At 42.8% G+C, this 18,598-nt stretch overlaps 1 protein-coding gene across 5 annotated transcripts in view; it reads left to right on the top strand.

Moving 5' to 3' along the window:
• The first annotated feature begins 1,703 nt into the window (after window positions 1-1,703).
• Window positions 1,704-18,598, top strand: part of SBF2 (SET binding factor 2) — a 402,592-nt gene continuing 385,697 nt past the window's right edge. For 3 of the 5 annotated variants that reach the window (XM_020789927.3, XM_020789926.3, XM_072985762.2), the window contains exon 1: window positions 1,744-1,954. In XM_020789927.3, the coding sequence (XP_020645586.1) occupies window positions 1,900-1,954 (55 nt within the window). In that variant the 5' untranslated portion in view covers window positions 1,744-1,899. Of the gene's footprint in view, window positions 1,955-18,598 lie in introns of all 5 variants that reach the window. The other 2 variants (XM_020789925.3, XM_078383930.1) reach the window with 2 other exon arrangements.

Raw genomic sequence — 18,598 nt, 5'->3', positions numbered from 1 at the left:
TGACTACGCAAAAGCCTTTGACTGTGTGGACCACAACAAACTATGGCAAGTTCTTAAAGAAATGGGAGTGCTTGACCACCTTATCTATCTCCTGAGAAATCTGTATGTAGGACTGGAAGGAACAGTTAGAACTGGATATGGAACAACTGATTGGTTCAAAATTGGGAAAGGAGTATGACAAGGGTGTATATTGTCTCCCTGCTTATTTCACTTATATGCAGAATACATCATGCGAAAGGCAGGACTGGTTGAATCCCAAACCGGAATTAAGATTGCCGGAAGAAATATCAACAAGCTCAGATATGCAGATGGTACCACTCTGGTGGCAGAAAGTGAAGAGGAATTAAAGAACCTCTTAATGAGGGTGAAAGAGGAGAGTGCAAAAAATGGTCTGAAGCTCAACATCAAAAAAACTAAGATCATGGCCACTGGTCCCATCACCTCCTGGCAAACAGAAGGGGAAGCTATGGAGGCAGTGACAGATTTTACTTTATTGGGCTCCATGATTACTGCAGATGGTGACAGCAACCACGAAATTAAAAGATGCCTGCTTCTTGGGAGGAAGACAATGACAAAGCTAGACAAGAGGAGGCAAGAGGAGAAGGGGACGACAGAGGACGAGATGGTTGGACAGTGTCATTGAAGCTACCGACATGAATTTGAGCCAACTCCGGGAGGCAGTGGAAGACAGGAGGGCCTGGCGTGCTGTGGTCCATGGGGTCAGGAAGAGTCGGACACGACTTAACGACTAAACAACAACAAAAAAGCAAAATCAAAATGTGTTGTTTATATACCACCCATAGTGCTTAAAGAACTCTCTGGGTGGTTTACCATTTAATTATGCAGGCTACACATTGCCTCCCCCCCCCCCCCCAGCTGGCTACTCATTTTACCGACTTGAGGAGGATAGAAGGCTGGGTCAACCTTGAGCTGGCTACCTGGGACTGAACCCGGGATCATGAGCACAGTTTTGGCTGTAGTACAGCAATTTTAATGTGTTCTGTACTATAATACATAAAAAATTCAGCTGTGGCATGCCTACTCGTAATCGATGCAAACACGCAGGATAGCTAAAGAATGATTTATAATTTAGCTTACTAAAGGGTAGTTATTAAAAACATAATGCGACCACATTTGAAGCTCCATCTCATTCAGGAAAAGGGTTTCAAACAGTAGCGCTATTTAATTCCAGCACACACACACACTCGTGCGCCGGTCTTTAAGCGAAACTTAAACGTTTTTCCACGGGGAACGAGTGTCTCCCTGAAGTGGGACTTATGTTGGCTGGGCGGCGCGGCTCTCACAGGGAAGCTGCGGGCAAGCGGCTTGTGGCTCCAACGTCCTCCGCTTTGAGCAAAAACCCTGCTTCAAGTTGAGCTCCCAAACAGGAAGGAAGCGCCAGATTGTAAGAGGTTGGCTGAGGTTTATTCTTTACGACGCCTTCCGTTTTGAGGGTTGCAGGCGACGCATAATTCAGCTTTCCACGGCATCCAAAGAGCACATAACAACATTCAGCTACGTTATTATTAACGCGTACCCTGGCGGGGGGGGGCGCTCTCCTCTCCGTACTCCACCCCCCCTTGAGCGTTCACTGTGGAGGCACCTTCGTTGTATGGCCACGGCGCGTTGTGTTTGTAAACCCCACAACCCTCCGCCCAGCCCCACCGAGGTCATAGTACAGCGGCATCGTAAACGGGTCGGGTGACGGGGGGGGGGGAAGAGAGAGAGAGCGCGCAGGCGCATCGCGGGCCTGTGTGTCCAACATGGCTGAGGTGCTGCTGTTGCTCCTTCTTGTGCAGCAGCCGCAGGAGCGGAGGGGAGGATGCTGAGCTTCCCGGGAGCAGCGGCGGTGTCAGCTGCGGCGGGGCTAACGGGGGCCGAGGCAGGCTCTCCTTAGCCATGGCCAGGCTGGCCGATTATTTCATTGTGGTGGGCTATGACCACGAGAAGACAGGTAGGTGTGGCTATTTTGTAATGTTGCTATCGTGGGGGACATGGCTTCCTTTTCCTGAGGGAGGGAAGAGGGTTGCCGGGCGGTGGGGGGAGAGAGGGGGGTGGGAAATAGGGGGAGGGGAGGGGAAATGAACCCCTGGGCCGCCGTGGGGGCGAAAGGGAGGGTGGCTGGGTAGGTGGAAGGCTCCTTTGAGGGGAGCCTTGGCTTTCCTCTCACGAGGTTGTGTGTGAGGTGGCAGGGAAATGGTACGCGCGTGTGAGTGTGTCATTTTCCTCACAGGAACTGGTAGGGGAAATGATGTGACTGGGCAACTGACACTCGGGGAGAGTTGAGGAGGAGCCGCAGGGTGGTTGGCTCTTTGATTTCGGGAAACTGAGAGTCATTTCCTCCCTTGAAAGGCCACTCAGTACATATATATCTAGCCATAAGTGAAAAATATATAAATATATATAACTATAATGTGTAGGGATGCGTAAATATGCCTGTAAATACAGTAGTATCTCTCTCAAAGCTCATTCCAGGAAACACACACACCACAGAGATACACATACACTCACACTCACTCCAGCAAAGGCTTTTTTCTTCTCTCAGTTTGTTAACAACAAGCCTGGCTGGGGCATCCTTAGTGTGTATTCACATAATGGGCTGCTGGGAGTGGATAGCTTTCTTCAGCAAGCCTTTGGAGAAGGGGGAAAATCCAAAAGAAGACAGAGTTTCTGAGAGAATATTGTATAATCTGTGTGGTGAATAGTATTCTGCTTCCATTGATAATTTCCATTGCTCTTGTATGTTGCCTCCATGCTGGAGGGGGTTCTTTCTATTTGCATAAGGATAAATAGAGAAAATGTGTGGCATGAAAAAAGACACTATTCATAATGAAAACTATAAATAGCCAACCTAAAATTAATTCCCAGCAAGAATTTGAGTTTAGAAAATTGAGTGTGTGTCCTGACAAAAATATTTCAGTCATATTTATTTTGAGTAATTCTCTATAAGAAATATTGCCATTGGTTGGTGTCATGAATCTCTTGCTAGACTTGATGCGGCACAGATAGGAAAAGAAAAGAAAGAAGATGTTTGTTAAAAAGCCTTTAAATTTCCATCTTCTTGTACTTGTTCTATCTTTACAGGTGTAACAAAAATGAATATTAGTGATATCAGTGAATCATAAAATCTTACTACATCAGAGGCAAAACACAAGGTGTTGGTAAATTGTCTTGAGTATGTTTCTGCAGAGAATTGTGTCCAAGGTGTTTTGTGGAACATGTTGATACATTATTGCTACTATAACATATGATACTGATAAACAAAGCGTTGCTGGGGAGGGGGGGAGGGATGCGTGTTAGTAGTGTTAGTAGGCTGGGAGTGCTAATTGGTATTATTTCTCTGTATTAGTGGCATAGGGCACTTGTTAGTCTCTGTTAGAGAAGATCCACTGAATGAAGAGAATTTTAAAGGCAGTACTTATATAGTCCCATTAGTTCAGTGGGTCAATTCTAGTTGGGAGAACAATTGAATTTTGCCTGTTCAGTATACATATTTTGATGTGTATCAATTATTTACAAGGTGCCTCAAAATCAGACACTTTTCTATGCAAAAGTGAAGAGTATGATAGGTCCCTTCTACAGGCTTATACTCTAGTCTGACTAAAAGTGAATAAGATGTACTGTACAAGAAACATAAGACATTCTATGTCTTAAGAGATCAAACTAGAACTAAACAGCTATGCAAAAAACCACAAATTATTTGTGTACAATATGTAGGAGTAGGAAAAGTGTCTACAAAAATGTCCAATACATACTCACACTTGTACACATTTTCATTTAGTATTGATTGATTCCTGAGCACCCACATGTTGTTACAAATGAATATTTTCAGGAATATTTTCAAGTGATCACCTGTTTTAATAATCTATTGTCATTAAGTAGGATTTTAAAGGACTGAATTCTATTTAATAAATTCTTCTGGCCATGCCTAAGAAAATCTTCTTTGTCTCAGTGCCTTATTCTTAGGCACCCTCACAATAGTTTTATTTATTTATTTGATTTATATGCCACCTATCTAGCAAATCACTACTCTGGGCAATATATATTAAAATAAACATAAATTATACAGTTTTCATTTTTTTAAATGATATAAATTAAAGTTACCTTTATTTCATCAATTTAAGGAAAGTGCACATAGCTGCAGTGCTGTGTGAAGTCTCATTGAACTTAACAGATTTTGCATCAGAGTAAACATGTACTCGTTTACAGCCCACTTTTCTTCCAATAAAGGCATCTGAGACAGCTTACAAAATATTTAAATGGCATATATTAAGCCACTTACACATACAGTAAATTGAAATATTAAAAAAACCTTAAACATTTTTCATATTGAAACTGTTGAGTAAAAAGGTACAAGGCATAACATCTTTCATTGAAAACATCTTCCTTGGCAGCCAGATATTTACTATAAGTCTGTCTTCAGAGAAAAATTTGGCCTGCTGGTGGAAGGACAGTGGAGAGGCAGCTAGCTGATTCAGCAATGTGGTGTAGTAGATAGAGTCAGGGACCAGGACTCTGGAGGACAGGGTTTGAATATGCCATGGAAACTCACTGGAGGAGTGGAACTGGTAAAATCACTCTTTAAACATCTCATTTACATTGAAAGTCCTATTAGAGTTGCTATAAGTTGGTTCTGATTTGATGGCACAGAAAACACACACACACACACACACACAAGATGAGATTCCCATCTCATCTTGTGTGTGTGTGTGTGTGTGTATGTGCGTGTGTGTTTTCTAATTAGACTTGCAAGTAAGAGAGTTTTAAAAATGTGAATTAAAAAGCAAGTTTGCAAATTTCAGGGTGCTGAAAAAGTTGTGATGGGATGGTTCATTTTACAAAAAAGTATGACTAGTATACATCTGAGAAGTTAACGCTATTGGCCATACTACGTAAATTAAGCTAGTATGTGTCTCGTAATTTGGAAGAAATGTGTCTTCTCATAGTTACTTTCATTTTTTAAAAAAATTAAATCAGCTATTCTTGTCACTGAGTTCTTTCTTTAGAACTCAGTAATTCAAACTATTTGAGAGAGAACTTTGTGTGGAAGAATAGATATGCACTGTCTGTTCTGAATTCCTATATCCCACGTACAGTCCCATAATGCATAAAGAACTGACCTTTTTTTAGTCAGATTCCAGCATTGTGATATTTATTATATACAGACTTGTATGTTGTGTCACTGTGGGGGTAATGCTGATGTTTATTCTGTATCCATGTGTGAACATTTATAAATGTATACTATTTAACATCCCATCATGAACACTTGAACTACGATGCTGTACAGTATATCTACATATTCATCCTTGAATAGGCATAGGAAATATTAATTGTTGTCTTTGACATTTCAAAGTTGAAATGTCAGGCCTCACTACTGGACTGCAGGTGCATTTAGGCTATAGCCCTCATTTGAGGATAGATCCTAAACTGGATCAAAAACAGGGCTAAATCAATTGGTAATCCCAAATATAGTAGATTTATTATGTAAATGGAAACATCATTAGGTAACACTTACGTAAATTCCCTTTATCCAGTACATATAGTCTAATTGGGATGAAAAATGTAGACCATAATAGTTGTCTTAGCTCAATAGTTCCCAACCTTGGGTAACCCAGGTGTTCTTGGACTGCAGTTTTCAGAACCCTCAGCTAGCACAACTAGTGGTGAAAGCTTCTGGAAGTTGCAGTCCAAGAACATCTGGATTACCCAAGGTTGGGAACCACTGACTTGGTTAAATCAAGTCACTGTTATTCACTGTTAAATAAGAGTGTTGCTCTATCAGAATGAAGACCTCACTTAATGCAGTGTCATTTTCCCAGTAGCCAAACAAATGATTGTGGGAAATGCACTAGCAGAAGATGAAGATAATAACATTTTGTTGCTGTCATTTTCATAGAAACCTAGAATTAAGAGTGGAAGACACCTCCCACATAATTAAGTCTACCCCCGCTGATGGACAAAATCCATACCTAATCAAATTATCCATTCAGTTGTATCTGACCCTTGGTGATTTCATGATCCAGCTCTTTCCATGATTTCCAATCTTGTACAGCTTCTTTCAGCTGCTTTATATTTTTGCCATTGTTTGCTTTGATTACATACAACCAATGCGTTTTTTGGTGTCCTTGTTGTCTTTTACCACTGACATTCCAAGCATAATATCTTTCTCCAGTAATGTAGATTGCATGATATGACCAAAATAACTAAGTCTAAGTTTTGTTATTTTGCTTTCAAGTGACATGTCTGGTTTTATGCGTTTGAGCACTTCTTTATTCATCATCTTTGCAGTCCATGGAATGCACAAGAGCCTCCTCCAACACCATAGCTTAAAAGAATCCATTTTCCTTCTGTCCATTTTCTTAATCATCCAACTTTTACAGCCATATGTATTTATTTCTTTAACTTAATTTAATTTAATTTATATGCTGCTCACACTACCCAAAGGTCTCTGGGTGGCTTAAGACAATTAAAATACAGTAAAAAAGATAAAATAATTAAAATACAATTAAAATATATACTCTAAAAATTGCCATCAGGACCCATAGTTGATATTACAGTGGTGCCTCAACTTATGAACATCCCAACATATGACCATTTTGAGTTACGACCAGCTCCGACTGCAAAATTTTGCTTCGACTTGCAGCCGGAGCTTCCAGTTTCAAGCAGAAAAGGGCAGGGGAAAAAGGCGGGGAATTCAAATTGGTAACTGTTGGCAGGTGAAGAAGTTGCTTCTTTGTAGCTCTGTCGCCCCAGGAGTTAGAGAGTGTGCGATTGGAGGGAGCTTCAGACTGCCTGGTAAGGTAAGGTGCTGCTTTCTGCTTCTTAAAAATTGTTCTGGGTGGGTCTTGCAGCATGGTTTTGGGCTGGGTGTTGTGGTTATGTTTCTATGCTGCGATGGGTCTTGCAGGGTTTGTTTGCTTTTTGGGGCCTCCCCATTTCCAATGGGTCTTGCGGGGCTTGTTTGCTTTTTGGTTTTTTCCCCCCATTTCCGATGGGTCTTATGGGGTTTGTTTGCTTTTGGTTTTTTTCCCCCATTTTGGATGGGTCTTGCAGGGTTTGTTTGCTTTTTGGGTTCCCCATTTCCGATGGGTCTTGCAGGATTTGTTTGCTTTTGGGCCCCCCCATTTCCGATGGGTCTTGTGGGGTTTGTTTGCTTTCTGCTTTGCTTTTTTTGCATTTCCAATGGGTCTTGCATGGTTTATTTGCTTTCTGCTTTGTTTTTTTTTTTTTTCATTTCCGATGGGTCTTGCACGGTTTGTTTGCTTTCTGCTTTGCTTTTTTCCCATTTACAAGGGGTTTTGTGGGGTTTGTTTGCTTTTTTTGCATTTCCGAAGGGTCTTGCACAGTTTGTTTGCTTTCTGCTTTGCTTTTTTTGCATTTCCGATGGGTCTTGCATGGTTTGTTTGCTTTCTGCTTTGGGGTTTTTCTTGCATTTCCGATGGGTCTTGCATGGTCTCTTTGCTTTCTGCTTTGGGGTTTTTCTTGCATTTCTTATGGGTCTTGCACGGTTTGTTTGCTTTCTGCTTTGCTTTTTTTGGCATTTCCAATGGGTCTTGCACGGTTTGTTTGCCTTCTGCTTTGTTTTTTTTGCATTTCCAATGGGTTTTACATGGTTTGTTTGCTTTCTGTTTTGCCTTTTTTGCATTTCTGGTGAGTCTTGCACATTTTGTTTGCTTTCTGCTTTGCTTTTTTGCATTTCTGAAGGGTCTTGCACGGTTTGTTTGCTCCCCCCCCCCCTTCGGCTGGAACGGATTAATCGCATTTCCGATGGGTCTTGCAGTGTTTTTGTTCTGGGTTATTTTGGTGATTTTTTTTCTTCAGATGGAAGTGATTAATTGCATTTCAGTGTATTCCTATGGGAAATGGTGCTTTGACTTATGACCATTTCGAGTTACAACCGGAGTTCCAGAACCAATTAAGTTCATAAGTCGAGGCACCACTGTATTTCAATTAAAAGACTTCTGGAATGGGAAGGTTTTGACCTGGTGCCGAAATGTCATCAGCGTCAGCGCCAGATGAATCTCAGTTGGGATGGTGTTCCATAGTCTGGGGGCAGCTGCTGAAAAGGCCCTTTGTCTACAAGCCGTCCCTCTTACCTCCTTGAGGTCAAAAGCCCCCCCGGCTAGATCTTAACTGCCGGATAGGTTCATGTGGAAGGAGGTGGTCCTTCAGGTATCCAGGGCCCAAGCCGTTTAGGGCTTTATATGTCAAAACAAGCACTTTGAATTGAGCCCGGCAACAACTGGTAGCCACTGTAATTTAAACAGAATTGGTTTGATGTGTCCCCTAGTGGCCCCACCACTCACCAGCCACACAGCTTGATTCTGGACCAGTTGCAGTCACCGGACCATCTTCAAAGGCAGATCCACGTAGAGGGCATTGCTGTAATCTATATGAGATGTTACCAGTGCATATGTGACTCCACTGAGTCATGAGACTCCACTGAGTCCACCTGGGCTTCCAGAATTAGACTGGGTCCAAGAGCATCCCCAGGCTGCAGACCTTGTCACTTAGGGGGAATGTTACCTCTTTCAGGGCAGGGAAATGGCCTCTAGCCTGTACAGCGAAGCACCCACTAACAGCACTTCTGTCTTGTCTGGATTGAGTTTCAATTTATTAACCCTCATGCAGTCCATTATCAGGTCCAGACACGAGTTTAGCACAGAAACCGCCTCACCTGGATTGGTGGAAAATGAGAGATAGAGCGGAGTGTCGTCAGCTTATTGCTGACTCCTCATCACAAACCTCCTGATGATCTCTCCCAGCAGTTCCATGTAGATGCTAAACATCATGGAGGACAGTATCGAGCCCTGAGGAACTCCATGTCATAAACGCCATGGGACAGAGCAACTGTCCCCCAGCACCAGAAGGACACCATGGCTGATGGTGTCGAAAGCCACTGAGAGGTCCAGGAGTATCAGCAGGGTCACACTCCCCCTGTCTCTCTCCCGGCAAAGGTCATCGTTCAGGGCGACCAAGACAGTCTCCGTACCAAATCCTGGCCTGAAACCCAATTGAAATGGATTCAGAAAATCAATTCGTCCAACAGCACCTGTAGTTGCCCGGCCACAACCCGCTCCAACACTTTGCCCAAATAAGGGAGGTTTGGTAGTAACCACCAGCCTTGGGTCCAGGTTAGACTTTTTTAGGAGTGGCCGAATTACTGCCTCTTTCAAGGTGGTAGGGACCACTCCCTCTCTCAAAGAGGCGTTCATGGCCTCCTAGACCCAGGTGCGAACCCCCCGGCAGATCTTCCAGTTAGCCAAGATGGGCAAGGGTCGAGCGGAGTGGTGGTAGAACGGACGGATCCAAGCACATCCTCAGGTCTCAACAATTGAAACTCATCCCTTAATACTTGACCTAAGCACGGCACACTGGACACATCCTGTGATTCTGCAGTAATGGTGAAGTCCAACCCACTGCAAATCTGAGCGATTTCCCCCTCAAAATGAATGGCAAACTCATCGCAGTGAGCTGATGAGTAGTCCGGAACCTTCACCGGATTTCCCGGTTGAAGAAGATCCCGGACCACCCAAAATAGCTCTGCTGGATGATATTCATGTAGTTATGGGAAACACGATGGTATGAACTAATCTGCACTTGGTCGTCAAGCTGACATCCTTCCTTTTCCATATTTGATTCATACTCATCATTGCTGTGTAACCTAGCATGATTCTATGTTTTATTTTTTGGCTGCAATCACCGTTTTAATTGACCAGTGAACCTAAAAAGATGAATTCTTTCACACCACTTCTACACCAATTACGGTTTGATATTTCAATTCTTTGCAGTTGTCATGAGTTTGGTCTTTTTAATATTCAAAAAGAGGCCAAACTTCTTACTTTTTTCTTTGAGTTTCATGATCAGGTACTTTAGACCTTCCTGGGTTTCTGAGAGGAGAGTTGTATCATCCACATATCCAAGATTATTGAAGGTTAAGTTTCTTCCACTGATTTTTACCCCAATTTTTTATTTTTCTAACTCCAGCTTTCTGATTATCACTTCAGCATACAAGTTGGATAAGAAAGGTGACAGGATGTGATCTTGCCAGACACCTTTATCAATCATAAACCAGTTAGTATCTACATATAAAATTTGTTACAATGGCTTCTTGATTATCATATAGTGATTTCACCAACTTCACCAAAATGTAGTGGCACCCCAAGGTCTTCTAGGATTCTGCATAGTTTGTCATGATCAACACAGTTGGAAGCTGATCATGGGTATCACAACCTTGACAGAAACCAGCTTGGATGTCTGGCAATTCCCTTTTAATTATTGCTGCCAGGCATTGTTCTGTAATTTTCACTAAGATGTTACTAGTGTGAGAGATGAGAGCAATCATGCAGTACAGTGGTGCCTCGATTTACTGTACGACCATAATCTGTTCCAGAAGATGGACGTAACTCAAAATGGTTGTAACTTGAAGCACCATTTCCTATTTAAATGCATTGGAACACGATTAATCTGTTCCGGCAAAAAGAAAAACTACTACAACAACAAAAGCACACAGCAAGCCCGGTCGGAAGGCACTGGGGCTTAAAAAACAACAACCAAAAATAAACAGCAAAGCAAGCTCTGAAGGCACTGGGGCTGCAAAAAAAAAATCACCAAAAAACAAAACAACAGTGCACATAAACATAACCCCCCCAACCCAAACCCACACTGCAAAACCCACCTAGAACAGTTTTTAAAAAGCAGAAAACAGCACCTTACCTTACCAGGCAGTTCTGAAGAGGAGGCCCAGGGTTGTGTAGGTCCACGATGGGGCGAGCGGCAGCCTGCTGCCCCCTTTCCTTGCCCAAGCAATTTGCCCCTGAACCATATCCTCCCAGGGAGGGGGGCACGCTTGCACCCAGCAAGCACACACTCTCCTTCTGTAGCGCTCTCTGTCCCCCTCCGCCACTGCTCCTTTCCAAGGGGGGGGGTTGGCTGCTCCTTTCTTGGCAACCCAGGAGCGCTTCTTTCTTTACCGCTCGCCTGGTCGGTCGAGATACTGAAGAACCAGACGGGCAGCTGCAGCTCTCACCTGCCTGCCTGCTTCTCCTCATGCGCTCGCGCTCACCTCCACTCGCAGGGAGCCTGCTCGCTACATGAGCCGCTTTCCCAGCTCTAGACACAAGGGCAATCTCAGCGCGCACTCCTCCTCCTCCTCCTTGCATTCTCTCTCCCTCCCTCCCATGTTTCCCCACCTTTCACGCACAAAACCCCTCCCCTCCCAAGGCACACTTCTGTTTCCCTTCCTCTCCCTCCCAGAGTTTTTTCAAAACAGGCAGTTTTTTAAAAAATAGAAAGCAGCACCTTACCAGGTAGTCCGAAGCCTCCTCCGAGCACACACACTCTAACTATTGGGGTGAAAGAGCTACAAAGAAGCAGCCTCTTCGCTTACTAACATTTAGCAATTTGAATTTCCCACCCCTTTTCCCTGCCTTTTTGTGTTCGTAAGTGGAAGCTCCAGCTGCAAGTTGAAGCAACATTTTGCAGCTGGAGCTGGTCGTAACTCAAAATGGTCATAAGTCAGGACAGTCGTAAGTCGAGGCACCGCTGTAGTTAGAATAATTCTTCAAATTCCCCTTTTTTGGAAATAAACACTGATTATTTCTGGTTTTGTGGCTATGTGTTAGTTTCCCAAATTTTCTGGCACAAGACTAATAATTGTTGTTGGTACTGGCTTCAGTAATTCTACAGGGATGTTATCTGCTCCTGAAGCTTTCTTATTTGGCAGTTGGTTCATTGCCTCTTCATGACCTCTTCATCAGGTATCGCTTGTTCTAGTTCTATTTCCTTTCCCTCTTCAGTGTGATGTTGGCCCTCTTTGTTAGTGGCATGCAGTTCTGCCACATATTCTTGCCATCTGTTCTTGACACATTGTTCGGACAATTCTTCCCCTTGCTTATGCTTGATGATACCTTTGTGAGCCATGAATGGCACTCAAATCTTTTTAATTTGTGCAAATGCATTCCTAGTGTGTCCTTTTGTATAGTCTTCTTCTAATCATTTACAATGCTTCTCCCAGTAAACTTTGCTATCTTTTCTTGGTGCTCTTTGGAACTCAGCATTCAGTTCTTTCACCTCTTCACAGTTATCCACTGCTTTAGCTGCCTTTCTCTTCTCAGCTATTTGGATGGTATTTTCTGAGAGCCATCTACACTTTTTCTCTAACTTTTTTGCATGGTACATAATCATCTGCTGTGTTAATGATAATTGATTGAATTTCTGACCATAGTTGTTCAGGCGTTTTCTCAGCAGTGTCCAGAACTCCAAACCTACTTTTAACTTCAGTTGTATATGTGAAGGAAATGTTGATGACATCAAACTTTTTTGGTGGTGGTGTCCTCTTGATGCTACAATAAATTATTAATCTGTTAATGACAATAGATTATTAAACACTCTCTTGATGTTACAGAGTTTGAAAGCAGAAATTGCTTCCCCCCTGCATTTTCTTGCAAAGAGAGAAATTTTTATTTAGAAAAGTGGGGGTTGTTTTATACATGGGGGCATCTTATACATGGAAAAATATGGTAACAAGAATTTACCTACTGTCTTTGTAAGAAAACCAACAGAGAATCTAGTTTTTCTTTTCTTTATAGTTCTTCTTTGGACTAAATGTGTCTTACTAAATTACATTTAGTTTTAAATGGATTACTTTACTATCTTTAAAGTTCAATACTGTAATTATTTTCTTACTTGTACAGTTGGTTTTATAATATTTTCTTGTTGTTTTAAATTATAAATTGTTTTCGGATTTTTTTTAAAAATTAAGAGCGGTGTAAAAATCTTAAAATAATGTGTTGCTCTTTGTAGCACCATAATACATAAGAGCTTGCCCCAGTTTGTACAGTGATAGAGAGTTCTGAAAGTATGAAATTTCTGTTTTGCATGTATTAAAATAGATCAGTGCATATGTGCCTGTTTCTAAAGGATGAAAATGAATGCTTTTAATATCCCTAAGTTAGACTGCTTGAAAAGGAAGACAGATACTGTATACCAGTAGTACCATTGTGCTCCTAAATCAAATTCTTATGCTCTAGAGGAGGGCCTCCGAACTCCTGGTCCGTGGTCCAGTGCTGGTCTGTGGCCTGGGCCAGACCAGGCTGTGGAGACAGATCTCCCACCCACCCTGCATGCACTCCTGCCACACAGCCCCTTCGCACATGTGCGGGAGTGCCCCCTGAGCGCCCCCACCCTTTGCACATGTGTGTGAGTGTGCGCGCACCCACGCCTGCCCCCACTCCTTCACGCGTGCACGTGAGTGCTTGCCCCTTCGCCTGTGTACGCAAGTGCACCTTCCCCAACCGGTCCGCAGTGTTAAAAAGATTGGGGACCACTGCTCTAGAGGTTGCAGATTTGTGTTTTGGACTGCAATTTCCAGAATTCCCTAGGCAGCATTACCACTTGTGCTTTTTGAAGAATTCTGTAAGTTATAGTATCCCCTACCCCCATATCTACGTACCTACAAATGCAAAAGTTGTCCTTTTGGTGGTGAATATTTTTGGATTAGAGCTAACATGAAGCATGTGAGCCAAGTAATTACAATCCATGTCTTTAGTAAATACACTGAGCAAGACAGTTGCATTTTGCTGTCAGTGTCACAAGACTGAAGTTTTGCTTTTGCTGTAATGCCATGCTGCATCAGCAGACTGTAATAGTGTGCCAGTATTCCATTTCTTGGTGCTATGTCTGGAAAAAGTAATATTAATGAATTTCCTGTTGCAATGAGATCTTTGTGCACAATGGAAACTTTTCTTTTGATTTCTTGCAAGGGTGCCTGTACTAATTTCATTCTTTCATACAATGGTCCTTTCGTTTACCATGAAAGGGACCACCTCTTTTGGGTCCTTTCATTTGTTCTTTCCCTGTTCGTTTTTCTGTCCTAACAGTTCAAAAAAGCCCTATGAATCCATTAAAATTACTGTAGAAAAGGAAGAGACAAGGCAACAGAGATTCAGTCTACTCCAAATGCAGGCAACAGTACAGCCAGTAAACAACACAACCAAACAAAACAGTCACAAAAACTCCAGCAAGATATAGATTTTTAACATAATACACAGTAAATTAAGCAAATAAAGAATAGTTATTTAAAAAAGTAAAAAAATGGAAAGCCCCCCCCAAGGAAAAAAAATAAAGCAAACAGATAACATCCCTCTCCTAAAAAATCAAGAAAAGTAAGCAAGTAGGTAAAAACAACCAATTGCAATCAAAATTACTAAAATATGGGGAGATTTTTCTCCTCCATACAACTTTATATCTTCCTTCTGTTCTCTTCCTTGAGTCTAACAAACCAGGAGGCAGGAAGAATCATCCCCAACATAAATGGAGGAGGATTGCCCAAAAATCAAGGAAAACAGGAAAGAATCCGGAGACACAGGTAGCCAGCAAGGCAGCACAAAATGGAAGGCATTAGGATGGAGCTCACATCCATCTTCAAGTAATGAGTGGAACTGAACTAAAGAAAACACTCTCATTGTGTTTCACGCAATCCAGACCCTTTTACAGCTTTGAAATTCCAGCTCCCTCAGATGTTCGTTTGTATTTTTTATCTTACCTTGGGGAACACAAGGAAGTTTACAAAAATAATTAAAATTGTGACCCCATCACCCTTATTGGGGGTGACATGGAAGGACTCTTCAACCATGGGCTCTATAAAATCCACACTCTGGCTATTGCCTGAACTAGTATTTATTGAGAAGGATGAGAGGAATACAAAGACTGGCTGGGAGCTTGACTCTTCCCACCCCAACCACTCCACTAGTCCTCTGCAGCTGGGCTGGCACAGTTTCCAGTCCATGACTGGGGCCTAGTTCTCCAGACTCACCCCACCCAGTTGATTATCTTTAAGGAGGTCCAGTAATGCAGGCCAGTACAAGCCCCTGAGTCACCCAAGTTCAACAGGACATCCTGGTCTCCGTGGGGTTGGCCTCAGAGGGCAAAATAGTGATGACCTTCCCGTGTCCTCTTTCTCCTGCCATTTGGACTACCTCTGAGTCCGTTTGGGGGGGAGAGGAAATCTTCCCTTTTTCCCCCCTTTAAGCCTAAGTCACACCAACTCAGCCCAGTCTTCTTCCTACTCCTCAGGTGCAGCTTATCAGCCTGTGTCTCCCACCTGGGGCCTCACTTCCACTCTCCATGCTGTTCAGCTGCCTGTTGTTGGGGTCTCTGTGAAGTCTGCTGGAGCGAACAGGTCCGAAGCAGATGTCCACCAGAGACAGCCAGAGCATTCCCCTCACAAAAATCCATAGGTGTTTTTAAAATACAGATTTTAAATTGTCTCTGTCTGTCTGTCATTCTGTCAGAAGCCACTAGATTTAATGGAAATTTTGCTTGGATTTGCTAAATCACATTCATCGCGCGTAATTGCCATAAACATATATTGCTTTCAAAACACAATGTTATATTTCTCCAGAATCTGGTAGGTAAATATGCCTCACCAAAACCATTTTTTCAGCCTTTATTTACTTCATGTCAGCATTCAATTCTATTCCTAGAGATAAATTACGGTCTAAATTAGAGAACACCAATATTGATGGATGACTGTCAGGCTTCTTGCTAAGCTGAGCACGTGCACACGTGTATGGGTCTCTGCCTCCCTGCATGTAGTTATCTCCCTTCTCCTCACAGTGACTGTGTTAGGTTCTGGTCATGACAGAACCCACTGCACAGGGGAATTGAGTCATGCACACATGCAGGGGTGAAGGAGAGATGGAGAGAGAGAGAGAGGGAGAGAGAGAGAGAGGGGCAGAGCCTCGCCCAGTGGGTCTGAAAATTAGAGGGTATGCTAATGACTGCTGTTGCTTAATTTAAGGCTACAGGTGAACTGCAATCATACTGGGGTCTTGTGTGGATATCTTTCCACCTTTAATGGAGTTAATGGAGGTGTGGGCTGGATATAACAACTATCAGGTGGATACACAATTGGCTACAGAATCATACTCAGAGGGTGATGATTAATGATTCCTCCTTAAACTGGGAGGAAGTAACAAGTGAGGTACCCCAAGTCCTGGGCCCAGTGCTGATCAACGTTTTTATTAATTACCTGGATTAGGGGATACAGGAAATGCTAATCATATCTACAGATGGCACAAAATTGGAATAGCTAACACCTTGGAAGACAGGAACAAAATTCAAAATGATCTAAATAGGTTTGAGAACTGGGCTGAAAACAACAGAATTTGTCCACTTGGCCATCATCAGTCCTCCTACATGCTGATGATGCTATGTTAATTGTCTCTAATTAGCATTGGTTTAAAGTGACTTGAGGGTTCTGGTTTCATATTGCAGTGAGGAAATTGTGAGGAAAGTGTTAATTATTCTAAAAGTGCTGGTTTTCACTAGAGCAACAATTAAGCACTAAATGGACAATTAGTGGGAACTCCATAGAACAGGTACCAAGCCATAGATACTTAGGCATAGTCTTTCATGCATCTGGAGCATGGCTTTCCCAAATAAAGAATATTGCTGCAAATGCTCAGAGAAGTGTTGCGGCATTGATAAGATTTTTCTGTGGGCAACATTTCTGTTATACAAATGTTTATGGCTAAGATCTTTGCAGAAATGATGTATGGAACCCAATTGTGTGCTCATTATAACTCCAGACCTTTAGAAATTATTCAGATTAAATTTTCTAGAGCTAGATTTTAATTCCATACTGTGTCCCTAATATGCTTTGAGCCTAGATGCAGATCTAATTCCTGTTGAAGCTTGCACCAGGGTACACATGATAAACTACTGGCTAAAACTTGTATTTCTACCAGTTGGACTTGGACCATTAACACCGTTAGATACTTTTCAGTCTCAATGGAAAAGGCACCTGTCTAAGGAATTACTGTGTCTGGGATGTTCTCCCAGTACCTTAATAGTACCTAGTTACTCTAAAGCCAAATCAGTTGCTAAACAGAGAATCGGGGACATAGAATTGCAAGTTTGCTAAGTGTAGTTTGCTAAATGTAGTGCCTTAGAAAATAAGACCTTTGTACCATCTGTTACATACAGCACTGATGTTACCTGTCTGTCATGGTTTGGAGGGAAAGTTCCATCCTATGGGGAGTGGAAGGCGGGACATCAGGAGGAGGGGCTGTACTGTATATATATGTGGAGCGTGTGTGGAGAAGTAGGAAGAAGCTGGGAAAAGAGCTGAGAGAAGAAGCTTGAGTGGGAGTCTGTGTGTCAGACAGGGTACTACTGTGTGTCAGTCAGTACCAACCTGATAGGTTCAGGTGTCTGTATGGTTAGCCAGAACTGATAGGTCCAGGGTCTGTGCTTCAAGTTAAGTGTTCTGTGTGAACCAAACTGTGTGTATGTATGATTGGGACTAAGCCACGTTACTGTATCTTATTCACTTGATCCTTTTATTTTTCCCTGTGTGTTATTTAATAAACCTTGTTCTTTTATTTGTTAAAAATCCATCCCTGGTCTGTGTGACTTCTTATAGGGAATGGTTGGTGGCAGCTTAGTGAAACTGTGGCATATCCCAGTAGGTCTGGGTTTGTCACATTGATTGGTGTCCAGCGTGTGGGATACGACTGGTCCAGTTGTCCAGTGGTACAGCAAAGCCTTGGCAAGTGTGCCCAGAGCAAGGGGGGTCTAGTCAGGGACAATCTGAGAGCACGTAGGTAATCTTCTAGGTGTACCTCACGGGGAGGTGCACTAGTAGAAGAACGTGTAACCTCAGATTGGGGACTAGATTAGGGAGCTCTGAGGCAACTTGTTTTGGCGGGAAAAAAGCTGAGGCAAAACTGTGTGGTAGCAGTGATTTAGCCTGCCTGCTGAGAGGCCTAGCAGAGGGGGGTAGACTCTGGCTTGCAACTGTTGCAAATTAGTGCTGAAGAACAGCAGTAATGTATAGAAAGCTGGTTCTGAGGCAAAAGAAAAAAAAAGTGGTCGCTTTATTCTGAGGCTTGACTTTTGAAAGCAGCCTGTTCGGGGGGGGGGATTATGCCCTTGACTTGAAGCCAAATGGCAGAAATGGGTGAAGTGAAAGACCCCCAGGCTGACCAAGGTTCTGAGGATGAATTTGGCTCAGTGCAAGGTGACAGCACGGGAGAACAGAACCCAGAACTCAGAAAAATGCTCATAGCCCAACAGCATGAACTGAGGATGAGGCAATTTGAAGTGGAGGAAAGATTAGAGAGAGAAAGAAGGGAGGAAAGGGAAAGGCAATTTGAAATGGAGGAAAGGGAAAGAGAGAAACAAAGGCAATTTGAATTAGAGAGAGAGAGAATGGAAACGGAGGAAAGATTAGAGAGAGAGAAAATTGCTCTGGAAAAAGAAAGGATGGCGTTTGAGTTAAGAAAATTGGAAATGATGAACCAGAACAATAATAACAATAGGGATTCTGAGGGAGGCCAATTGTCTAAAGCTGACCTGAAGAAATTCCCTGTGTACCACAAGGGAGATTGCCCTGAGGTGTTCTTTTCCCTAGTGGAAAGAGCGTTTGTGGACTTCTCAGTAAGGGAAACTGAGAAGATGACCATCATGCGATCTTTAATCAGTGGCAGCCTGGCCGAAGTCTATTCAGAGATGCCAGAGGAACTGATGAAAGATTTTGCAGAGTTTAAAAAACTGGTGTTTGCCAGACATGGGATAAATGCGGAACAGCTGA

Source organism: Pogona vitticeps, chromosome 1 (genome assembly GCF_051106095.1).
Source record: "Pogona vitticeps strain Pit_001003342236 chromosome 1, PviZW2.1, whole genome shotgun sequence".
NCBI lineage: Eukaryota > Metazoa > Chordata > Lepidosauria > Squamata > Agamidae > Pogona > Pogona vitticeps.
The sequence above is the reverse complement of the archived record's forward strand: the minus strand, read 5'-3'. Positions and strand labels throughout refer to the sequence as shown.